This window comes from Thalia democratica, chromosome 3 (assembly GCF_965202585.1).
Source record: "Thalia democratica chromosome 3, ktThaDemo2.hap1.1, whole genome shotgun sequence".
NCBI classification, from domain to species: domain Eukaryota; kingdom Metazoa; phylum Chordata; class Thaliacea; order Salpida; family Salpidae; genus Thalia; species Thalia democratica.
The window spans coordinates 78,414,559-78,442,220 of NC_139167.1; the positions used below are offsets into that span (position 1 = coordinate 78,414,559).

The following is a 27,662-nucleotide window of genomic DNA, read 5'->3' on the forward strand; positions in this document are numbered from 1 at the left end:
TATACAATATAGAAAATAACAAACTTTGTTTCTCCATTGAGATACAGCCTGTTTTGACAATGGTTGTCAAATTGTTTTCATTTAACCTAAACAATTTTTTTTTTCCAAATACACTGCAGCTAACTTATAGTTGTTAGTTTCACTTTTTAGTTGTTTTAATTAGAAATATATAACTTGTAAAAAATAAAAAATATAAATTAAAAAACAAATAGGTATATCGATAACAAAGCAAGTACAGTTGTTTATATAAAACGTTTACTATTAAATAAAGCTAAACAAAAATAAAAATTTCTTGATCAAGTTTGATGGCATAAACACCAAAACTATGTCATATCTTATTGCGTATGTACTTTGATTTTTAAGTAGCTGTGATCACTATCACATTAATAAAAAACACAATAATAATTTGTTCAAAATTACAATGATTAAAAACATACTCTATATTTCTTTTGGAAAATTCGTTTTGTATAATATCAACTATTTTCATTTTTTCTATAAGTAGTTTGTTTTCTTCTTTTAACTCCTCTATTTGTCTCTTAAGTTTCTGTTGTTTAGTAAAACAAAAGATACTTAGTTTATTTGGTAAAAAAAAAACTCTTGTGATTTTTATTCATATAAAGTTTTTCAAAAATATCAATCCTAATTCTATTTTGACAGTTAAATTAACTAACTAAGTAGTTTATTTTATACAAAAACACATATTGAACATAAAAACTCACATCCATCATTTGTTTATTTTCCATTTTTATATTTAGAGTTTAAACTTAAAAAGATTTTTATAGAGTTCTAAAAATTTATTTTTTGTAAAAACGTTTACATAATGAATATAAATCTTTATGTAAGCTATACTTTTAGCTAAAATTAAACTACCTGGTTTTTATCTACTGTAAGTAGCAATAATTTTACAAAGAGTATATTTTCTAAATATCATACATAAATTAAGTTTTTAATGTATTTTTTATAATATATGAAAATAGATATATAATTATAATCAAACGTTTTAAGCAAACACCCTTCATTAAAATAAGAAAAAAAAATCTGCTTCCACTGAGAAATTTTTACTTACATGTGTTTGAAATGTATAAACAAATTATAATGTCTTTAATTTCCACAAAAAAAATTTATGAGTAGTATGAGTATCTAAATTCATAAAGAATAATAATAATGTTTTTAAATACCAATTAAGTAGTTTATATGTACAGTAACCTCTCGCATCTTTACGCACTCGTTACGTTACGCACTTTCGTTTAGTTATGCATTTTAGAATTCAAAAAAAAAATATATATATTACACAAATTAGGTTTATTGTACATTTTTCTTACAATTCTTTGTGAACAATTCCAATTGCAAAAATTCTTACAATAGGAATTTCCTAAATAATATTAGGAAGACTTTTCAAAAATTTGAAGTGAATAATTTGAAAAATACAAGGGATAATTTTTAATGAAAGTAGTATTTTTGCATTTTTAGGTAGTGCCTTCCAAAAGGAGCCTATTGTACTCTATGGCTTTGACCTTTGTAGCTTAGGTGTCTTAGGTGTCATAGGGTAAAAACAAATTACTTATACCTTTAAATAAATAAAAGTTTTCAATTCCTCAAATTCTTAAGTCATGAAATTTCATTCCTTCTTAAACAATCAATTAATATATCTTCAATACAATGCAAGACAAGTTTATCCTTATGTGGGCAAAGGTTAAATCAATAAAGTTGTAGTAACATAAACAATTTTTATTATTTTTTTTATATTTTATATATTTTTGTTCAAAAGAAGAAATCCATTACAGCACCAAATGTATATTTTTGTAAAAGGCAATAGAAAAAATTTTTAATATAGACACCAGTGGTTTCGCGTGGTATTTTTTAGGTGGTGCAGAATTTAGAAAAAAAAATCCCCTACTTTAAAACTCTTTTTTATCTTAAATAAAGTCTTTTTTCTACAACAATTACATTAAATTGCTAATGTAACCTGTAATATTTTGTTTAGAAATAAAACATTTATTTTTTCAAACAAAATTATGTAAGAAAATGACTTTAAAAAAAAAAGGTAAATTATTTGAAAATTCAAGTAAATATAAGAATAAAAGAAAATAATTATTTTAAGTAATTTACAAGACTCAAAAAATGTTAGCTTACTTATGAGTATTAATTTTTAAGAAGGCTTTAAAATTTAAACTAATAGTAGAAAAAAATTTGGACAAAACAAATTTCTATTATATTGAAAAACACAGCAACTTTAATAGTTTTTCTTTTGCCTCAACTTAATTTTAAAAATATTTGATTAAGCATCATACTAAGAATGGTTATCTTACTAATATTTAACTTAACAAAAAAAAAAAAAGAAATGTCTTATTAGACTTGGCAAGAACATCAAAAAGTCTACAAACAAACAAAAAAATGTTATGTACAAACTGCAAGTTTATTTTAAGTAAAATTTATTTAAAACTCAGTAGAAAATAATTGCTTATTTACTGATGAATATTGAAAAAAATAAACGAGTATCAACTTATAACTAATTAAAATTTTTATGTTTGAAAAAAAAAAACAGCTTGACTACTAAGTTAAAAACACAAAACTAAAATAAGCAAGCTCATAAATATCATATTTTACGAAGTCTCTAACTTACAATTTAGATTAAACAGATTAATATTATAATAAGAAAATACAGCAACTGCAATAATATTTTTTTAGCCTCAACTTTAGTTAAAAAATATTGGATTAATTAAATGTCAAACTATTAATAATTTTTTACTAATATTTAATAATAAAAAAGTCTAATTATACTTGGCAAGTAAATTAAAAAGTCTACAAACAAATAAAATGTTGTGTAGAAATTGAAATTTTTTTAAAGAACAACTTACATTACTCAAAAAAGAAATCTAAAATTCATTTATGAATATAAAAAAAAGTTTAAATAAGTAAAAAACCCAAAAGTAAAACAAGAAAACTAAATAATATTAAGTTTTACAAAGGCTCTAAAGCGTCTACACTAGTCATGGGAATAGTTATCAAAGTTCTAAGAAGGTTTGTAGTTTTGTTAAATATTTTAGTCAGGTTATGTTCTTCAAGACATAACAGTATTTTCACTAAATCATCCTGATGCATGTGAATAAAATGTTTTCAGTTCTCTTTCTAACTTTTTACATTCAACTACAGGATAACACTTCTTCACTGTTTCTATAAGTTCTAAAGTAAAACAGGATTTATAAACAGTAAAATATTTTGCAAACAATAAGTGTGAAATTCTTAAATTGTTCTAACTATACAGAGTAAACTAATAAATAGTTTCAATATTGAAAAAATTAAAATAAAAGCAAGGTTGCCACTCTTTGAGTCAAAAGAAACTGTCCTGAGTGACCTTGAAATGCCCTGAGTCACCATGTGTTTTTGAGAAAAAATCAAAATACCCTGAGTTTCCCTGAGATGTTTTAGAACTTAAAATATCATTAAGTTTCACTGAGTACCCTGAGTGTGTGGCAATCCTGAATATAGCTAAAAAAAGACTAAAATAATTTCAAAAACAAAGAGTTTCATTTTATCAATAACTTTAAGGACATGAAGATATTTTTTTAAATATATTTTTACTATCAAGTTTGAATACAACTGAACTTTTGCTACACCTGAAGATAAGCTTTGCTTTTAAGGGCATAGGAAGGATGAAACACTTTCTTCACAATTTTATCTTATTTTATGAAGTTTTTATTAAGCTACAAGATGCTTTTTACAGATTTTAAAAATTCAAAATACTTTTTTAGATATAGCCGGTCAAAGTAAAAGGCAACAAAAGGTTCCTTACAGGAGGCACAAACTAAAACAGCGTTTAAAAAAAAAGTTTTTACCCCCCTTTTATGCCCTTAACATAAACTTTAGAATTATTTTACTGAACTTATTTTATACAGCTTTAACTTAACTGCAAGGCAATTTTTATCAATATAAAAAATCATTTTAATTTTTGAGATATGGTAATTCACAGTCAGAGATACAAAAGAGTCCTTATTAATATGATATAAACTCAAACAACAAATAAATCAAATCACTAAAATCATATCTTTTATCATAAGTTGGCCTCAAAATCTTTAGATGTTTCTTTTATAAGATAAAACAATTTGCTAAAATAGATATTTAAAACACTAACAAAAAAAAGTTATAACGAAAGTAATATTTTTTTGTATATATAAAAATATATATTGATAGTAAAAATTTAAAACTTCTCTTCAACAAAAGTATAAAATTTTATAAAGATTGGGATAAAAAAGTTTGATAAAAATTGCTTTAAAAATGATGGAGAATATAGGTTTTCAGTAAAATTGCATTTTTTTGCTGTTTTAGTTTGCTCCTTGTATAATAAATCAATGTAATCTCTGGTCTGACCGGTTGTATCTAAAAGTTTAACTGGAAGTTTCAAGTTTATTAAAGAGTAACTATTAGCTTTCTAAAAAACTTAGAATAAGAACAACATGTAAAAAAGTGCCTATACATCCCCCCCCCCTTATACCACACTATTTTGCACAATTTTTTTCAACAAACTTTAATATTTTTATTAACTTTTTTTCTAAAATTAATGTTTTTTTGTTGGAGGTTTAAAATTCAATGGTTTTTAAGGGTATCTTCTCTGTATTTAAATTTAATTTGTTTTTCATTTTGATGACAGTATTATTCTCAGGAGCTCAAATTTTTAAAGTTTAGTTGGTGAGGCTGTTGAACTTTTCAAGAAATTTAAAGATAATTAAGAAATATGTAACCATTATAACAGTAAAAAATTGGTTAGTTAGTTTTCATGTGGCCATAGGGGTAAAACACTTATATTTTAACTTTAAATAAACTTGTCATTTTCAGAGTAAAAAACTAAAACTACTTTAGTCAGCCTGAATATTTTCTAATTTGGTCATTGGTCAGTTTTAATTTATCTTGGGTTTTTTAACATTTATAAGTTATCCTGATTATGAGGCAAGGCATTGAGATCTTAATTGGCTAAGATTTTTTTCTGGCAAAGATTTAAAAAAAGTCTGAAAACGTTCTGCTTGAATAACTTCATCGCGGCTAATGTTGGCTAAAGTAAAACTTGGCTAAGATTGGCTAATTTTGGCTAAAGTAAGAATTCGAATAAGTAAGAATAAACTAAAAAAACAAAATAAAAATTAATAAACTCAAGTTCAAAAGTTAACAAAAAAAAAATCAAAATCAAAAAAATTAAGAAAATACTCTTGATTTTTAATATTTATTAAACAAAAAAAAAACGCTTATAAAGTATGTTTTAAGAATCTCTTACATAAATCAAAAATCTTTAAGATATCGAGTAATACATCATCATACTACAATACATTTTTTTACAATATACTTAAAAAGCTAATAACAATTTAAATTAATTAGAATAATAATAAAAACGTTATAGTAACGTACAAATTAAATGAAAAACCTTCTATTTAAACTGCGCGTTATTTGTAAAAGTATTTGTTTTAGAGCTTAACACTATTCTTGCATAAAAACCTCCACAGTTAAACACAAATTTATTTAAAACTTTATACAAGTATGTTGGATTAAAAAAATTAGAATTTTAAACAAATCACTTATATATATTAGCTAAAGTTGGCAAAAGTATAAACTTTCAATAAAAATTAAACATTAATAACATTTTATTTATAAAATTAATCAGTTTAATTTGAAAGATGTTATTACTCAATGTAAACCTCAGTGAAAGAGGTAATCATGATGTTAAAAATAGAGAGAGTAGCTCTTTAACGCTGTATCCTAAAATGGTTTGGAATTTGAAATATTAGCAGAACAACAACCTAGAAAATATTATATTTTAAGTTGGTGAAACAGAATATAATTTGGTAAAGAATTTTAATAAGTAAAACAAATAAGTAAAATGTATTAGAATTTTAATTTAAAACAATAAATAAAACTAATATAATTTATATACATTTAAAGTACTGTAACAGTAAAATTATAATTAATTTATACTTTTAAAAAAAAACTTTATAATAGTCTCATAACCGAAACAGAATAACTCTAGACCATTTCAAACGTTACATTAAAAGAGTTATAGAGTTATAAAAGTACTAAGAGAATAAAAGATAGACTATGTCCTTGCCATAATCATAACTTTAACAGTTTTATTTAAAATGTTGTCAAACTTTGTAAAATCCTTTTTAAATGTTAACATAACAACCCATTTAAACAAAATTTGTATATATATTGTACTTAAAAAGTTATGGTCTTTTTAAAATTACCTTTTTTACGTGAATGATCTGCTATTAAACTTAGCGCTGTAACAAAAAGCATATATTTAAGAACTTAACACTTTGTTTCTAGGGTTCATAACTTCTATGTTTTTACTTGAAATCTTGTCAAACTTTGTAAAATCGTTTTTAAATGTTAACAAAACAACCCATTTAAACAAAATTTGTATATATCATGTACTTAAAAAGTTATGGTCTTTTTAAAATTACCTTTTTACGTGAATGATCTGCTATTAAACTTAGCGCTGTAACAAAAAGCATATATTTAAGAACTTAACACTTTGTTTCTAGGGTTCATAACTTCTATGTTTTTACTTGAAATCTTGTCAAACTTTGTAAAATCGTTTTTAAATGTTAACTAAACAACTCATTTAAACAAAATTTGTATAAATCATGTACTTAAAAAGTTATGGTCTTTTTAAAATTACCTTTTTACGTGAATGATCTGCTATTAAACTTATCGCTGTAACAAAAAGCAAATATTTATGAACTTAACAATTTGTTTCTAGGGTTCATAACTTCTATGTTTTTACTTGAAATCTTGTCAAACTTTGTAAAATCCTTTTTATATGTTAACAAAACAACCCATTTAAACAAAATTTGTATATATCATGTACTTAAAAGTTATGGTCTTTTTAAAATTACCTTTTTTACGTGAATGATCTGCTAACAAACTTAGCGCTGTAACAAAAAGGATATATTTAAGAACTTAACACTTTGTTTCTAGGGTTCATAACTTCTAAGTTTTTACTTGAAATATTGTCAAACTTTGTAAAATCGTTTTTAAATGTTAACTAAACAACTCATTTAAACAAAATTTGTATAAATCATGTACTTAAAAAGTTATGGTCTTTTTAAAATTACCTTTTTACGTGAATGATCTGCTATTAAACTTAGCGCTGTAACAAAAAGCATATATTTAAGAACTTAACACTGTCCTTGTCATAGTCATAACTTCCAAATTTTCATTTCAAATCTTGTCAAACTTTGTTAAATCCTTTTAAAATGTTAACTAAACTTACCAAGTAAACGAAATGTCTTTACATTTTGTAGTTAAAAAGTTATGGTCTTTTTAAAATTATCTTTGTTATATAAATGTTTATCTTGAATAACTGAACACAATTCTAAATTTTTCTAAACCAATTAAAACAACTTAAAAACTGCTTAAATTAAACATTAAAAGATTTGAAAAATATATATAAACTTTATATAATTTTGTTATACATTTTTGGTCACTACTCAGTACAGCCGTTGGTAATCTTTTTAAATGGGCCGATTTTAAATATACGTTGCTCGCGGGCGCATTTTATTAGAAAATTAGTAAAAACATTAAATAATACTTTAAGAAGGTATGCACAAAAATAAATATTAATAAAGCATTTTTTGCTGCTTATTATCGATCACATTAAAAGTTTTTTCGAAAGAAGTACTACAATGAGTTGTTTAAATTATATATATATCAAATTTAAATAAAACATCTGGCTAAAGATTTATGTTTTGACTGCAACAATCTTGAACTGAACTTAAACGTATGCAATGATTAAAGTAATTTTTGTAATGGGCTAATAAAAAAAAAATAATTATTTTATTTGATATATTAATTTAGTTAGTGCTTTTTTGGTTTAGAAAAATGCATAACTTAATAAACAAACCTAGCAAAACGTAGTTAAATATATGATTGTAAACCCTCGAGTTCAATAATTACTTTGGAACTTTATTTATTTGTAATAGATATAAATTTACGTTTGATAAAGTTAAAAAAATGTAATTAAGGTGAAACTAAAATACGGGAGAATAAAAAGAGCAGTTAAACGCATGATGTAATTGAATACCATGAAGAAAGATATACTATATATTCTGATGCAATTGAAAACCATAAAGAAAAATATTCTATATTTTCTGAAGCAATTGAAAACCATGAAGAAAGATATACTATACATAAGCTTGTCTATTAAGAAAATGTCAGTTTTGTTGCAATAAGATTCGAGTCAACCCCTTCCATAATTAGTTCAAGAGTTGATTTTTTTTTATAGTTTCTACGCTTAATAGTTTAAATGTTTTGTTTAGTTCTTTATTATGTTTTATAGCCATTACATGTCTTACCTAGTTATGAGTAGCATATAAAGTATCAAATAGTATTAGTAGTACATTTCAGGTTATCCAAATTATTGCTATTAAAGGACAAAAAATCTTGTAATTTTAATTCAAGTAAATCAAAATTTTATGTTTTTTTATTGTTATCCTTAAGAATACCATAGTTAATGTTTATGTTGATTATATTACAAAACCTTTTACAGAACTATTTATTAAAAAGATGTCTAGAGTCAATAAAAATTCTAAAAGTTATCAACTTGAGCAAGTTGAAAATGCTTTTAAAAACCCATCATCTATTGCTCAGCATATTACTTTTTCAAATTTATATAAAGCACTAGATAAATCAAGTCATTTTGCAATTAAAGACTTTATGTCAAAAGTTTTAAAGGTTACCAACGTTCGGATGACAAAAGGCTTTAAAGTAGATTTTGTAAACATAGCAAATAAGTATAAAACCAATTTGTTACAAAACAAAAAAGTTATTCCCGTTCAAAACTCAACTGAATACAATGTTGACGTGAAACCGAGCACAAGTATTCATGACCATTATAGTGCTGAAAAAGGTTAAAAAATTTTTGAGCTCTTGTAACAAAAACAGTTTTCCTTAGTTCATATCAATTTTATATTTTAGGAACAAAAAAAATCATCAAACAGAACAATAGTGAAGTTATTGACCTAGACGTTAGTTATATATTTCAATAAATGTTTTAATAATCTTTGTTTTTATAATTTCTTACTAATTTATGGTATCATTTTCTTCTTGTCTTTTTAAGCACACTTCTAATAAAATAGTATACATATTCTTACCAGTTGATGAAGCTTTCTAAAAAGTCTGAAGATAGAGAAAAACAAGCAAAGAAAGAAGAGGTTTTTATATTTGATTCAAGTATTATTATAATATTAGTCTTACTAAAGCTTTTTATTATAATGTATAAATTAAAACTATCAAATTACTTTTCTTTTAGGAATTTTAGGATTTTCAACAAGGAAAAATTGATATGTTTATTCAGAAAAAAACTTGAATGATAAGGTAACATTTTGTTAGGTCCCGTGGGGACCCCAAAACACCGGTTTTCGTCAGAAAAGGTCATTTTTGGACTTTATTTGTGTCCGAAAAAAAGTAAAAATCGAGTATGGGCCTTTTCCAACGTCGACTTTCGTCGGAAAAAAGTAAAAGTAAAATTGAAATAAAAGCGCTTTTCCGCACTTCGACCCTTGGTTTTTCGACGGAAAAAGTAAAAGAAAAAATCGAAAAAAGCTTACATACCGTAATTCAATGTTGGTTTTTCGACGAAAAAAGTAAAAGAAAAAATCGAAATAAGCTTACATACCGTAATTCAATGTTGGTTTTTCGACGAAAAAAGTAAAAGTAAAAATCGAAAACCGCTCAAATACCTCGATTCATCATTGGTTTTACTTTGAAAAAAGTAAAAGTAATAAGTCGGAAATGGCAGTTTTCGAGCAGTTGAGAGCCCGTAGAGGGCGAAAATGGTCTTTTTTAAAATTTAGCTTAAAAAATAGTGAAATTATGAGGTTTTGAAAATAAGGCGTTTTCGATTTAAGTTTTTGACCGTTTAAAAAAGTTCAAAAAGATAATTGGGTCCAGCGCGATTCGACGATTCGGACGACTGCCCGGGAAAGTTTTGTCCGGGAATGGCGCGCGAAAACCCGATCTCGGGGTCCCGTGGGGACCCCAAAACACCGGTTTTCGTCAGAAAAGGTCATTTTTGGACTTTATTTGTGTCCGAAAAAAAGTAAAAGTCGAATATGGGCCTTTTCCAACGTCGACTTTCGTCGGAAAAAAGTAAAAGTAAAATTGAAATAAAAGCGCTTTTCCGCACTTCGACCCTTGGTTTTTCGACGGAAAAAGTAAAAGAAAAAATCGAAATAAGCTTACATACCGTAATTCAATGTTGGTTTTTCGACGAAAAAAGTAAAAGTAAAAATCGAAAACCGCTCAAATACCTCGATTCATCATTGGTTTTACTTTGAAAAAAGTAAAAGTAATAAGTCGGAAATGGCAGTTTTCGAGCAGTTGAGAGCCCGTAGAGGGTTAGAATTAACAACTATTTATTTGCATATTCTATTACCTAAATGACGCCTAAATCTCTCCAAGCCCTTAACTAACAATCTTGAAGAAAGCTGCAATAACAAGCTCAAAAGCTTAGTTGGGAGATTATATGTGAGTCCCACGTGTTAAGAGTCTGACCTGAGAATTTTAGTCCAAAATCAATTTATTAACGTTAAAAAGGCCTTTAATGGGGAAGGTGATTTTATGTTTCCTCATCACCAGTCTCCTCAAATTAAATTGAATCGCCATCAAGTAGATAGTCTCTTTAATCATTTTTAAAATAATTTCATGACATTGCAATCCAAGAGGTCCCTGCAAAAAAGGCAAAAAGGTCCACTTTTAGTAAATTTGTTGTAGTTAAAGATGGGAGGCCATTTGTTCAATCAATGGATAAAAAGCAATTGTATCCTGCTTGGCTCATGAGCCAAGCATTTAAACCAGGCCATATGGGTAGACGAAAGACCAATCTACGTCCTAAGTTCCAAGAGTTTCATTAACATAACTTTGTAAATTAAGTAGGTACAAGCTATTTGTTGAGTCCTTATTTTTAAATCTAATTCAAATAGAATGTGACCTGTATTTGCTGCACTCAAAAATGCTATTTTAAAAAATTTGAGTTGCTAAAAAACCTGGAATACTGGAATTTTCAAACTATATCACTATAAAACCTCGAAATTCTCTTATGTTAAAAAACCGGAGAAGTAATTAAAAAAAATTAATTAGAGTAGACTACCGCTTAAGTACGCACTTTTTTTGGTACGCACCCCGCCTTAAGTACGCACTTATGCAGAAAGACAAAATTGAGAATCCATTCTCATTTCAGCATTGAAAATCTTAAGAAGTTCCCTTACGTTCCCTTACGTTCCCTAGTTGATGACGGGAGACATTTGTTGGCTTTGGTGCTGCAAATTTACCTTTATCCTTAGACTTGTTCCATAGAGTCATTTTCTGATGCTTTCCATACATTTTTCTAATTTTTTTAATATTTCTAAATTTTTTTAATTCAAAAACATTCAGAATATCTGCGAAAGAAAGGCTAATTTTAATGTGACATGATATAAAACTAATTAACCACAAAAACTATTTACAAATTTTATAAAGTCAAAAAAAGCATATAAACAGAAAATATGGCTTAATATTTATTTTTATATCATTGAATGACATTGACTTTCTATATTAAATGTATGTATTAATTATATAGAAAATTTTTATAGGAAAAATAAATCGTTTTTTAATCTATCAAAAAATTTTGCAGATTAGAATTATGTATTAAGTGTTATTTAAAATAATAGACTTGTTTTTTTGGCTTAACTATTTGGTGGCTAGTTGTAAGAAAGAAAACAAACAACTAAATTTCATATTATACTATGTCGTCAAAAAGTACGCACTACCCGTGCTAAGTACGCACTTTTTGGTCGGGTTCAATTTGCGTACTTAAGCGGTAGTCTACTGTAAAAAAAAATTCTTGCATGCATGTGCATGAGCAAGTCAAAAACAAAAAAAAATTAAAAAAAATATCTGTTGTATAAGTTATTTTATTTTGAAAAAAAAAATTTTGCATGCACGAGCAAGTCAAAAAAAAAAAAAAAAAAAACAAAAGAAAATAAAAAGTTGTTTAAGTAAATTTTTGTTTAAAAGTGTATTTTTTTTTAAGACATACAGTTAAAATCTTTATCGAAATAGCTAGCTTTTATTTTAATCAACTTTATTTTGTTTCGTTTTTATATTATTTAGCATAAATTTGCAGATTACCCTTTTTAAAATAGTTCATGACAAATTCTCCTGTGACTTTTTTATATAAGTTTTTTATTTCTTATATTTATTTGTTAGAAATAAAAACAAATGATGGTTTTTGTTAGTATTTTGGAATTTAACATATTTTTGTAGAGTTTTTAAAAGTTTTAGTTAGATATTTGTTGGTTTAAAATTGCAACAGCTGATTGTGAGTTCACATTGGTGGCAGTTACCACACAATTGGATTGTTGATGTATTTTTTGTTTCAGCGTCGGCATATACTTGCTTGGGAATTTAATGTTCATGATTTTCTCACACTTTGTGGTTTTAATGTTGAGTTTATAACCATGTGAGTGTTTGCCAAATGACGTGTCACAAAGGGATTTTTATTTCAGTTAAACAGATATTTTTTTTTGGTTAGTTTAATGTTAATTTTAAAGGGGAAGGTAGAATTACAGGTGATGACAACTCACTTCAAAATACGTTTATCGTTGTAGAAGGAACAATGAGATGAGACTGATGTTTTTCTACCAAAATTCTATTTTCAATTTTAGTTTTGGGCTTAATGGTTTTCCCACACTTAGTAGATTTTAATTTTGAAATTTTAACCAAGGATTATCTACAGAATAACGTTCCCACCATGGGATTTTTCAAAAAAAAAGTAATAACTTTAATAACAGACATGCACCATATTTTGTGCTTCAATGTTTTTCAGACTTATACTAATTAATTGTAGTATAAAACAAATTGACATGACTAAAACACCAGAGCAAGTCATGGAATACAGAGTACAGACAGCATTTGTCATCACAATTTGGCAAGGAGCCTATCGAAGCAAATTTTTGACCATCTCTAATGGTCGCTCCTCCTTGTAGCAGCGAAACAACTAAAGTACAAAAGACTAAAGAAGGATGACAAGCCTTGGAACTTACCCAATCAGTACCAGTTAACTGCAGATGGTTGACACATACAGAGGATCAAAAATAACTATATTCATTGACAATGATACAAAAAATATTCAATATGTATTATTTATTTCAATTTTTTTTACTTAACTATTAATATGATGATATAATAAGTAATTTTCAAAAAATGTTTAAGACAATTATAAATGATAGATAAGTTTTTATTTTTCCGTTGTTTGTTATCTAAAAGTTTAAGAATTATTATTTTATTTATTTATGTTTTATTTTGAAAAATTTACTAAGTTGTAGTTCATCAAATATTTATAAAAAAAATTTATAGTTATTTTTCTGAATAAATGAACAGTTGAGTACTTAACAAAATTTTTCATTCATTTTGTAAATACAATTTTGTTTTAACATAATTTCAATCAAAAAAATGGTCTTGATTAATCTTTTTTTAATTAAAAAGTCATATTTATTTGAAAAGACTATGCATGTTAATTATTTTCTAGAAAGTTTTCTCGTATACTTGATTAATAACTTACAATATTTAATAAAAATTTTTTTCTTAATTTTTTAACTTGTAAAGCAAGCTTTTTATGGTCATAGAGTAGTCTAACATTTTTTTAATATAAAATAATATTGATTATAATATGCAAAATTCAACTATAAACAACAGCGCATATTTATTTAACTAAAAAGATTTTCTGTATTTTTTTAATATGAATTACTTTTTTAAAAGTTATTATGGTTGTAATTTTTGTTATATTTTTCCTTGAATCGTAGTACTACATTTTTTCCTTAATTTAAAGTTTTATAAGGTATGGTATTAACTCTACTAGAACCTATTGAGATCACTAACTTCGATCGCTCATGACTCAAAAGTTACTTTGAATTTTCTTAAGCCTTTAAAAACTTCTGGGAGCTAAGTTAAAACTCTAAAACATTTGATAAACTATTGGTGGATCCCCCACCCCTACTGTTTTAATTTATAAAATATGATTCATATTTTTAAACGGTCACTTTTCAACCTTGTTACATTTTTATGTTAAACAAAACCGAATTATATAATAGACTCATAGAATTAAAAAATATTATCAAATATTTTATAAATTTTCCAATAAACTAATTTAAGGGCATAGGGGGACTAAAATTTTTTTTCAAATTTGTCTTTTTTGTTTATAATCAGATAATACACTTGTTACACTTTACTGCTTGTTAGATTAACAGTAGCTATGAATATATAAGGGACCAAAGTTTAATTTAGAGTAGTTGTTTATAAATTTTAAACAACTTGTTAAAAACAGACTTATAATTTTTTTTTTTAATAATAAATAAAATTTTTTTAAAATAATTTCTATCAAAAAGTTTTCAATGACATTTCGTTTTAAACAAAGAAAGTTAATTGGTTACTCGGACTGACTTTTTTTTTGCTTTAAAGAGTGGTAAATTAAACTCATGATGTATGTTATGTTCATTGCACAGTGTTGGTTTAAATTAAAATATGTTTGGAGTTTTAAGTTTTGCAGATGATATAATTTGAATTATTATTATATATACTATTTGTATACATATAATTCTCAACAATTAATGTTGCCAAAAAATCTCGGAAAAGCTTGGAATTTGACAATTAATGCTTGAAAAAATCTGTAAAAGCCTTGAATTTGAGAATTATTGAAAAAAAAACTTGAATTTCAAACACTTTTTACATGTAAAGTAATAAAATTTCGATATAACACAAAATGTACTATATAAATATTTTTTATTCTAAAACACATTTTAAGTAGCTTAACAGAATTTTTTTAATTTTTCTATATTATTTAAGACGTTTTTATTTTATACAAAAAATAGAGGCAAAATGTTGTACTTTTAAAAATTTTATATTGGTGCATTGCACTTTTGCTTTTAAAATGTCTTTACCTATTTTTGTGCTTTGTGTTCTAACTAAATCTAGAAATTTTTCTAAAATTTAAAAATTAGTAAAATACCTGTAATAAAAATTCTAAAATGAACAATATCTGTTGTATCAGTTCTAACATCCTAACAGATTGATTTAAGTCCTTATTTGGTTTATGCCGCTTTAAAATCTTTAGACATTTCCTAAACACGACTTCTTGTTGATATTAAAGAAATAAACAAAAACATTTTACTAACCCCAACACATATTATTTAAATAAGTTTTCAACTCTAAACGGTATCTTTATTTATTAATTAATTTTGCTACATTATAATTTGCCTTAATAGTTTTTTTTTCCGGTCAGTATGTAGTTACTGAAAATAATCATATGTGTTGTTGAAACTGACATAAGCGATCTTTTTTTCGTTTCTCGTAATAACTCGAAACTAACTTATTATAGTTCTCGTAGCTCGTCTTATAACTTACATTTGTTCTTTTTAAATACAAAATTTTAATGCAGATAAAGAATAGCTATAATGTTCAATAAAAAATAGGTTTTTCAATATCTTTAACAGCTTAACAATTCGTTATACATTTGTTAAAAATGTTTAAAACTTTAATTATCCCTTCAAGCTGAATTAAAATAATTTTTTAGTTATATTATTAATTCTCTGTTAATAAATTTCTGTATTTCTTTATTTTGTGAAGTTGATTTTAAACAGGGTTTTCAAACAAATAGGCTAGTTTAAAAAAATTATAAAATTCAGACTAGGTTAAAGCTGTTTAAGAAATTTTTATAAAACTTAGGGGTATCTGAAACTTTTATTTCAAACACTTTGAATGAATCTTCGAACTCTCAGAACAGTTTTTATGATTGTTGTGTAGTTTACTCGTTGTAATTATTTTGTCTATTTACATATTGTGCTTTTTTATAAAATGATAAATTAGTTATGTATTTAAGCTTGATTGACAGAAAGTTTTTAGCTATTTTATTTTTTAGTAAACTTTTTATATAATTAAAACATTTTTGCTTTTAAAGTGGCAACCGTGTATAAGACTAATTAATTACTTATAAAAGGTATTGTTTTAAATTATTCCAACATTAAACATGTTAAAAAATTTGATTTAGCTTATTTAGAGTACAAAAAGGACCTAATTTTATTTAATTAACGAATTACTGAATTTTCTGAAGAATGCAAACTATTTAAGACGTAAAAACTATTTTCAAAAGTTAAGATTTTTTTTAAACATGAAAAAGTAGTTTCAAATATAAAAAATGTATAAAAGTAACCCATAAATGTTTTTCAAGCTTAGTTTTTATAGAGAGTTAGGTTGTAAGTAAAAAATAAAAATATTTTATCAAGTTTAACTTATTAAGTGTTTAAGTAAGTACATATTTTATTAAGAATCTAGTATATTAAGCAATTGAAATTCTACTCATATAGATATTTAAATGTTAAATAGGCATTTTATGTGAAGCTAAAAGTCATTTAAAGTAATAAAGTTAATAAAAGTAAAACTTATCTGTGGTGTGACCAAAACTGAAGCCAAAAATTATTAAAATATCACTAAAACTAAAACTGTGGCCCGCGAAGATTTTGAAAACTTGAAATTTGGCCTGCGAGCATCAACTGCCTGCTGACCCCTATTTAGGAGTTTAAAATTCTTTTTATTTTTAGCTCATTATAATTTTTATTAAGTTTGGGTATGCAGCTCGATGACCCAGAGGTATTTTTGCGATCTAGGACATTAAACCAAAAAAAATATTGATAAAGTTTTAACCAAGTTTGTTCTAAAATACATTTCATGATATTTTGAATTATATAGCTTTTAAAATGAAGGACGAGATAGGTTTTCAATGAATATGTTTTATTTATGAGAAAATCGCCCTTAAAATTTTCAATTCTATATGGTTGTATCCGAATTATTTTAAAAAATTGTTATATCTCAAAAGTAATTAGTTATTAGTTTAATAAAAACTATCTTATAATATATAACTTAAGCTTCGAACTGTAATGCTTATTTATTTGATTAAAATGTTAGAACCCCTTATGCCCTTAAAATTTAAAAAATTTAATAATTTATATTTGCTAGTTACTTCTTTCAAAATTAATGTTATAAATTTTTCTTGTTAACAAAAAACTAGCTTTTGAAAAAAGGAAGACAAAATTTGAACCTTTTACAATGTAAATCGTTCGATAACCATTAATCTTTGTGACAAAATTCCAAAAAAAAAAACCGGTAAAGACTATTTAAAAATTAAATGCTTTTCTTTCTATCAAGCTGCAAGCTATAAATTAAAAACTTGAATCATTATACAATTATTACGGCCAAAATGAAACTTTAATTTTTCTTTTTATAAATATATTAAAATTAACTTTATATAAAGTTGATTATGAAAAAAACATAAAGTATAATGTAAAAAGTGTAAATGTTAAGTATAGTTCAAGTATTATAATGATTAAAAAAATAATTAAAATATATTCTACAAGTTCTGTAAAAAAATACTAAAAATTTGTAGTTTTATGATAAATTATATGTTCAATAGTTAGCCTTGCTTGTATCTTATATGCTTAAGTTGACTAGGCTATTTATTTCATAAACTATACAGTTTTAATTATAGAAAGTAAGTAAAATAATAATAAAAGTCTAAATTTTAGTAAATTTTAGACTGTATACTAAATTTTAAGAGTTTTGTTTAATATACTACAAACTTAATTTAATTAGCTTTATAATTTAAAATAAACTTAATTTTAATTCTTAAGTGCTTACTATAAAAAAGTTCTTATTGATGAAAATCGATTTTATAACGTAAATACTAATAGTTTTCTTCTAAATTTTGTACTATAATCGAAATTTTAATTTCTAAACGTCAGTTTATTTCTTTAATAAAAATGTTAAGTCTATGTCATGACATTTTCCTTTAAAAAATATCGTTGATTTAATATTTGTTTGTGAATTGCAATTTTACTTTAAAACTAAAATATAATTTTTAATCATTCTTATTATCTGATCAAACTATTAATATTTAATTTTGTTTAGTCATATATTTATTTTTTTATATTTAAGTTAAAATTATTTTAAAAATTTGACCCTAAAAAAATAGTAAACGTATTTGTATCATAGTATGAACTTGATATAGGTGAAATATGCAAACTGAGTTTATTATCGGTTTGTATATTTATTCTTTCGAATTTTTTTTTCTTTATTTAACCCTCAATAAGCGGTCGATAAACGGTTTTCAGGCTAGATTTTGCGATATTAAATATTACAAAAGAGAATTTTTTTTCTCTGATTGTTCAGTTATAACTTACTATTTAAACATTTGAAGTTTTGTCACTGATTTGAATTTTTTGAGTTTGTTTTGTCCCTGATATTAAATTTTAATCAACTAATGATAGTAGGGGATTTCCGGAATTTGTAAAAAATGTCTCATTAAAGACTTTACTAATTTGGCTTAAAAATGTAAAAATATAGATTAGTATTCTAGCAGTGTTTTTTATTTCAGTTTTAAAATAAGTTTCTTTGTACAATAGCAACAAAAAATTGGTAAAAATTTTTTTAAATAAAGAAGTTTATGAAGTCTATATATTTTTAATCAATATTACATATTAATCAAAATAATAATGAACCTCCAAACTTTAGTAAATATACAAATTAAGATTGCCACAGCTTTAGATTTATCAGGCTAGCTTGGAGATTTTTAAAATCTCAGACTAATTTAGGCACTTTTTTTTTTAGTTTTAAGCTTAAATTTCATTTTTATTCTTTAATAACAGGCTAGTTTTTTGTCACTAAAGCTGGCATTTTTTCTTAGAAGAGTGATAAAGTAAACTTATGATATGTGTTTTGTTCAACCCTGAAATTTGGATTTAATTATAATATGCAACAATTTTTAAGTCTTGCAGCTGCTATTATATAAAAAATTATTTGTACTGATTGTATACATATAACTTAGAACAATCAGCGTTGCTAAAATATATAAATTCTGGAAAATTTGGAGTTTAATAATTTAGGCTTAAAAGAATTTGAAAAACCTGGAATTTGAGAATTCCTGAAAAAAAATCCATAAAACCTTTTACATCTCTTGAACTGTTTACATTCTTTCTAATAGACAATAATTGCACAAAAAAAATTTGTTTAATTCAAAGGTGACTATACGACAAATGTAAACCCGAGTTTTTACTATACAAGTAATAATGGTAGTTTTAAGTAAAACGACCGACTGTTTTAATTTTATTATTATCATCATCAACCCTGTAAGTAAAACATTATGCAGGAATTATCAAAGTCATTACTGTAATGCACAGTTGTCATTTAAATTTCTTTTCTTTACGTTTTAGGAATTTTCTCTAACATTTAATTTGTACATAGTTTGTCTTATAAATGATTTAAGCTATATGCTATATTTGAGTGTACACAGAAATATTGAAAATAGCACAATAAAAAAAATAGGTTTTTTTTGACACAATTTCATTTTTTTGAAGTTTTTGTGCACTTTAAATTGACTCATATGCCCCTAATAGTAATACAGAGAGGCTTATTTTTTGAACCAGTTTTTTATTTTATACTTCAGTTAGATAAAGTGTAATTTAAGCATAATCTTTATCAGTGTTGTATGTTCATGTAATAATAAGTATGAACTAATGCACCTATAAGTTTATCTTATACTTAAAATTTACTATTTTTAAATACATTTTTTTATTTTAAAATAAGTCTTTGCTGCTATATTTCTCAATAAAAAGTGAGTTTTTGTATATCATAAATAGCTTAGTAATTTTTTTATGTCTTAAAAACTTATCTGTTCATTCAAACTGATTTATTATATATTTTTTATGATATATATTTATTTGACTGTTAATAAACTTGATTATTTCTAAATTTTAAGAATTTTATTTTATCAGAAATGTCAAACAAACAGGCTAGTTTGGAAATTTTAAAAACTCAGATTAGGTTTAACCTGTTTAAGACATTTTAGAAAACTCTGGTGTGTGATTTATTTTTCTAATATTTAGAACCATTTTTTTAATTTATTGAATAGTTTTTATGACTGTAGCGTATTTTATTAATTGTTATTATTTTTAGTTACATATTATGAACTTTTCTATGATTATGAAGTTTTAGTTGGGTTTTTAAGCTTGATTAACCATGATCCCCAAAAGTCTTAAAACCTGGAAAGACCAGGAATTTGACAATTCGTACTAAAAAAAACCTGGAAATACTTGAAATCTGAGAAACTTTCAAATTTAACTTGAAAAATACTTGGAATTAAAAAAAAAATACTTGTTAAATAGTAAAATTTAGATTTAACTTAAAAAATCTGTCATATAGATAAACATTTTTGTCATCTTTATAACTTTTTTAATTTTGAAACACAGTTGAAGTAGCTTTACAATTTATTTTTAATGTTTTTTAAACTATTTATCACAGTTTCTTACCTTAAACTTGACTTTAACCTATAAATAGACCTAAAATTATGTATTTTTAAAAACCTGGAGAAACTTTAAAATCCTGGAGAAATTTTGCTGAAAATATTTGGCAACCCTGATTAATAGAAAGTTTTTTGGATTTTTAAACTTTCAATAAACTTAATTTGGTTTATTGTAACTCAGAAAATTTTGCTTAAAGTGGTAGCAACTTAAAAAATACTAATTAGTTACTAATAAGGTATATAAAGTAACAGCATTAAATATGTTAAAATATTGTTTTATTTTTTACAATTCAAATAAGTACTAAATTTTTTTTTATATATATAGTTACCAATATTTATAGAGAGTGCAAATTATTTGATATGCAAAAACAATTTTCAAAGGATATCAACTTTAAATCATGAAAAAGATCCAATTACATCAACAGTGTATAAAAGTTAGCCATAAATGTTTTTCATGCTCGGTTATTATAGATATTTAGGCTGGAAGTAAATTATAATAGTTATTAACCGCTTGAAATGGTACATAGTTTCTTTTAAGAATAAAGTTTATAAGTCAATGTAAACTTTATTTAAAAATATGTATAGTCTAAAAAGGCATTCTTTGTGTACCTTAAAGTCATTTAAATATAATTTTTGTTTAGCGTGACTGAAGCTAAAACCCATAGATTACTTAAATTTTAGTTTAACTAAAACTGCGGCTCACGTATATTTCAATACACACTGTGAACTTTAAATTAACTCATATGCTCACAAAAATACTACACAGATGCTCATTTTTTAAACAAATTTTATTCTTTATTAATAAGTTAAGCATAATCTTTATTAGTATTGTTTCTATATGTAAGAATTAAGTATATTCAGATCCATCTATAAGCTTGTCTTAAACTTCACATCAACTATATTTAAATGCTTTTTTTATTATAAATAAATAGTTGCTATAATGCTTAATAAAAAGTAAGATTTTGTACATTATAAATAGCCTAATAATATTTTTATGATTTAAAAAGTTATCTTTCCATTCAAACTGACTTCTGATATTTTATTTTACGATATATATTTCTTTACTGTTACTAAACTTGGTTACTTTTTTTATTTTAAGACTATTATTTCATCAGAATTGTCATAAAAACAGGCTAGTTTGGAATTTTTTAAAACTCAGATTAGATTACCCTGTTTAAGACCTTTTTAAAAACTCATGTGTGTGAATAATTTTATTTTAAATATTTAGAATAACTTTTTAAATTCATAGAATAGTTTTCATGACTGTAGCGTAGTTTATTTGTTATAAAACTTTGTAGTTACATATTATGAACTTTTCTATGATGATGAAGTTTTAGTTGGGTTTTTAATCTTGATTAACCAGGGTTGCCGAAAAATTTGAAAACCTGGAATAACCAGAAACTTGACAATTTATGCTAAAAAAACCTGGAATCTGAGAAAATTTGAAAATTAACATAAAAAAACCTAGAGTTATTAAAAAGTTTAATAGTAAAATTTATATCTGACTCAAAAAAATTAATCATATAGATAAAAAAATTTTGTCATCTTCAAAACTTTTCTTTATTACAAAACACAATTAAAATAACTTCACAGATTCTTTTTAATGTTTTTTTTTGCAATATAACACAGTTTCCTACCTTAAACTTGCAAGAGTAAATGTTAAAGGTTATTATCTTAATATCATGAAAAAGTACTCAATTTTATCAAAAGTGTATAAAAGTCTATCATAAATGTTTTTCATGCTCGGTTATTATAGATTTTTAGGCTAAAAGTAAATTATAAAACTTATTAATGGTGCATATTTTTTTAAAATTAAGTTTATAAGTCATTGTGAATTTAATTCAAAAATATTTATTATTTAAACTTGTTTTATTTTGTACCTAAAAGTCCTTACAAGTATAAACTAATAAAAAGTTAAACTTTTTTTAGTGTGACTTTAGCTAAAACCAATTGATTATTTGTATTTTACTAAAACTAAAACCGCGGCCCGCGAATAATTTGAATATTGGAATTCGGCCCTCGTGCACCAACTGCCTCGCGACCCATGTCCTAGAATATATATAAAAATTTAATTTTGTAAAGTTAAGGGTTGCAACCTCCTTGTGTGCGGTGAAGGGAATTTATTTAGTAAAATGTCGAATTAGAAAAAAGGGCCCAAAATTAACCTATCAAAATATTAAAGAGTAGATATAATAAAATAATCGGAGCGTTCAAATATGCAAGAAGTATTTTTAAACGAAGGGACACTTTCGCACGAAATGTCACTTTTGCACGTAGCGTCATTTTGGCACGAAAGTAAAGAAATGTATATTAAATAAAACAAAAAGAAACAAAAAATTATACGCACCAATTGTAAGGATTAGGCGTAACGGTAATGGTTAAAAAAAATTAAAAAAAGACTAAAAAAATATAACTAATAATAAACCGAAAAGAAGAAAAAAATTACCCAAAAAGGGTTAAGGGTAATAATGAGAATAAAAAATGATAATAATTTAAAACTGATAAAAACTAAATTAAAACTTTTTAAACACGTGCTCAAGTGTCTACAGGCAAAAGTGACCCTTCGTGCAGATTAGAATCCTACCCTAAAACGTTAGTTTTTTGAAAAAGGACCTATGAAAATGTACAAACAAAAATGGCTTTACCAAAAAATAATTAATTTTTTTCTAAGTTAGTTAGTCTCTGTAACTTAGAAGTAAAAGGTTTCCTCATACTTTGTTTACTCAGGGTAACTTAGGATAAAATAAATGTACATGAATTTCATGATAACTCAGGCTAGTTTAAAGTTATTTTTAAACTCAGAGTTATCCGCGTTTTTTTTTTAAATTAGACTTTTAATAACTTACAATAAACTTAACTAAGTTTTTATTAGGTGTTTTTACAAATTCAGGATTAATTAAGACAATTTAAACACTTTTTTTATTCAAAAAGTGGTAACTTTATTAAAAAATACATATATAACTATTATAACTAAAAGATTACCTTCACTTTTATATAGTTTAGATAATTTATAATTTTATTTTACAGATAATAAAAATAAAAATGGATAATGTTGAAGAAAATAATGTTGGTGTGCTGTCTAATGGTAACAATTCAGCAGAAAATGAGGTCTGCAAAATTATATTACTTATTATAAGTTTTTATTAATATCATTTTATAGCTTTTTTTTATATATTTTTAATGGTGTTTTAATTTTCTCTGAATATAGCACTATTAGTTACAAAGGGTTTTTGTAAATATTTTATTAGTTTTTATTTTCAAAAGTTAAAATTCATCATTTAAAAGTCATTTTTGTTTAAAAATAACTTGAAAATTCAATACCACTTAAATTAAGTTACCACTTTTCAGTATTTTCAAAAATATTTTCTGGATTAACATATGTTTTTTATGCTTTTTTATTTAATTATTTAATATTTACTTACCATACTTTGTTCTTTTTTATAAGCTTAAAAGCTGATGTTCAAAAACGTGATCTACTTAATTTTATATTAATAGATGTATTACAATTAGTTTAGAAATAACTTAGTTAAGTGTCTAAGAGAATTTTTCAAAAATATTGTCCTTTTTTGTTTTAGAATTGTATTTATTTTTACGCACTTCTTGTTAAATACGTGCTCTTCCATTGTGTTCATAACACGTAAAAAAGAATACTTATTAGTTTACTTAAAAGAAGCTCAAACGTATTAGTTCAGTATAATTTTAGATAACAACAATATAAACTAATACTAAGTTGTATTTTTAATGTAAAAAATTAAGAATATAAAGAACAAAGTACAAAAATAAGGTTGAAATAGTCAAACAACTTATGTATTTGGCACACTTATACGTGTGCATTTGTAAGTAAAATTGCTTTAAATAACTTTAAAAAAGCACAACTGTATATTTTATTAAAAAAAATTGACACTTTACAATAAATTAAAGTTAGCAACAGAAGTATAAAGTATGCACGTAAATTATTCTAATATTTTAAATAGATGACGGTAAAAGACATAAAAAGGACAAACAAAAGTTGTTATGTAGAAAAATAAGTATTAAATAAAAGAAAAAACTTATGTTTAAATCAATATTTTGTTGTTTACTTTAATAGATAATTTTAAAGGATGTACTTTCAAGAGGTCAGCGTATGCTTGAAGCATTTTTTCAAAACATTGAAGACAAACTACAAACTGTTAGAGATGATTTTGACTTGATAAACGTTGAAATTGAGCTAGACACAGGAGTAGAAAGTTTGCAAAGAGGGTTAGAAATTTATATAGAAGCAATAAAAACAGAAGTGAAACGGCAGAACAACTTGGGAAAAGACCAAAAATGTAAAAAAAGTTGTTTGAAAAAGCTTGAAAACTATCAAAAAGTTGAAGCTGATTTACAACGCCAATATGTATATTTACAGCAACGCATTGAGGTTATGAGACCAAACTTACCAGCAAGAATTGTGGGTGCCTTTCAATTAGGCAATGAGGAGGAGCAAGGCCTCACGTCAGCAAGATGTCAACAGTTCGAACAATTTCAAGCTGACCAGTCATTTGTTGGTGATCAGTGTGTGATATGCATGGGAGACATTGAAATAGGCAGAAATATGATGCGTCTCGACTGCGATGGTCAGCACACTTTCTGTCGAGTTTGCATTGAAGGGTGGTTTGCTAACCACAAAACATGTCCTGTATGCAGACACAGTTTTGCGTAAATATTGTGTGATTGCATAATAAAATAATAATCTTGTTTATTAGAGTTTTCTTTTTCTTGTAAGTGAACTAAATTTAGATATTTTTGAAAATTAATTCAATAATTTGTAGTAAGGAATTTTTTATAATATTTTAAATAATTGTTCACAAACCACATTCCTGATAATAAATTATATTTCTTAATAAGTAATAATAGTTTAAAACATGTAATAGTAGTTATTATTCTTAGCAGAAATTGTCTTCCAAATTTAATAAAACATTTTCAAATAAACAAAACTGGTTTACCCCTAAATTTATTTACTGATAATGTAGTACATACTTTTTTAAAGCTATTAACTGTCCAAATTTTTTTTAAAAACTGTTTACATATTATCAAAAATACATTATGTTATACAATAAAACATTCTAACTAATCAATTTTAATACAGTGTAGTGTAGCTTATCTATATAGTTAAAAAATTAATCTATTTATAGTGATATTAAAAAACTTAGATATAACTCCCTTTTTTTTAAATACCTTACTAGCACTAGATTAATATCCTAACATACTATTTGGTGTAGCATATCACTCACAGTAGAATTAATAGTTATTCACCTTTTGAGCAGTTTAAAATAAGAGTATATAGTATCTTTAGTCGTCGGCCATTAGAAACATTTAGTCTTTGACAGGGCGGAGTAGTTCAATTTGATACGCAAAAAATATTTCACTACATATTCTTCTCGACAAAATAATCTATGTGATCGTTGATTTAATATGAAATTTTTTAGTATTTCGTAAATTGTACCAGAAACCTATTTATTTTTTTAAACCCGGTACACGTTCATAATCTAAAAAAAATAAACTAATGTCGCAGATATGCATGCTTGTTGGTTGCAGTCTTACTTTTTGAGGTCCGAATTTAACTTGAAATTTGTAAATGTTGAACATTTGCGGCCCGGTAATTTTCACTCTGTGGGCCGAAGGTGATTGAAATCTTTATCGGTAATTTTTTAATTAAATTCTTACTTAAGTTTATATAATATTCGAAAAGTAATATTTCACTATTTCGACGTGATTTAACTTTTTTTGATTAAATTACGACTTCAATTAATACTCATGTTTATTTATACAGTTTTTTATTTTTACTTCAAAAAGATTTGAAATATTAAAAGCACAAACGAACAAAGAAGGTAAAAAAAAAAAACTCAAATAAAATTAATAAATTATTATCATCAAATTAAGTATAGTTTCAAGCAATAGACTGTAAAACACAGTTGCAGTTTTTTCTTTCCCTTATTAACTTTTTTTAGATGGTTTAATAATAAAATAATAAGTTTGTTATATACCCGAACAGATGTGTTATACTTTTGAAATTATAACTTTTTTGTTTTTGCTTATTAAAAAGAACACCTACTTTTGGTGAATTACTTAACTTTTAAGAAATTAACAACATAAAAACTGATGTCCTTACATTTGATTATGAAATTTTTGACATAAATTACTGAACCTTACAGGAAATTGAATGTTTATATCTTAAAAAATCGAGTTATAGATCTGTTTTAAAGCTTTTATTATGAGACAATGTCATTAAACAAACGTTGCTAGATCACTGTTTTGTTAGAAATATTTTTCTTCCTTCAAATTATGTAAACACTAACACTTTCCAAATTTCAGTTTACTTGAAAAATTTAGCATAAGTAATAGTTTAATTAATTTTATTTAATAGCACCTGGGCAAAATTTTTATTTGTAGGTTTTTATTACCATTATAATAACTAACTCGTAAATATGTCCTAACGTATTGATAATTTTCTATATGTAAATTTGCGAAACTGAGTAAGTTCTACAGTGACAAAGTTTTTTTTTTTTTAAGAATGCAAGTTTAACTGTTATTTTTTGGTTATAATTTTCATTATATATTTTTTAAACTTAAACGTAATTTTTTTTTTGTATATCCACACATAGAGAACTAAAAAAGGGCTGTACTTGACATATGGAGTAAAGTTATAAAATTTTAACTCTTTATTTAATTTTTCTTATTCAGCCTCATATTATATTAGTAAAATTTTTGTATTTAAAGTAAATAGAATGTTAAAAAAAAAGCTATCATATTTAAAGTAGCAGCTTTCTTAGATATATTGGCTTTATGTCTTAAAATATATATTATTTTTACTTAAGATATGAGGCAAGTTATAATAAAGTATAAAGTAAAGTTTAATAAAGATTTTTGTAAATTAGTTTGTTAATGTATAATAATACTCAAGTATGAAGTTTTGTATAAAAGTGATCTGTTTTAAAATACAACTGCATTTCATAAAATTATATTAATGACTGAGTTAAATAATTAAGGTTTTTAATTAAATAATCGACTTCGATTAAACTAATATACTTTATTGTCTACATATATCTAATTACTTATCAATTTTATAATTAGTAGTAACAAACTAATATCTCGTATAGAATTACTAAGTATTTTGACAATGAAAAATAAATTATTAAAGTTAAAAATACCCATCTTAAAAATTACTACAATTTTTAATTAAGTTTAAATAGAGTTTAGATTACAAACAGGTTTTTAAAACTAATAGTTGTTACTTTAGCTATACTTAAAAAGCAGTTTAAAAACTTTT

The 27,662-nt window shown here is 24.6% G+C and overlaps 1 protein-coding gene across 1 annotated transcript in view; it reads right to left on the bottom strand.

Moving 5' to 3' along the window:
• LOC145832576 (uncharacterized) overlaps positions 1–11,370 on the bottom strand; it is a 52,873-nt gene extending 41,503 nt beyond the window's left edge. Inside the window, exon 1 of the mRNA XM_082939891.1 lies at positions 11,256–11,370. Coding sequence (XP_082796017.1) covers positions 11,256–11,370 — 115 coding nt within the window. The remainder of the gene's footprint in view (positions 1–11,255) is intronic.
• Between the last annotated feature and the right edge of the window lie 16,292 nt (positions 11,371–27,662).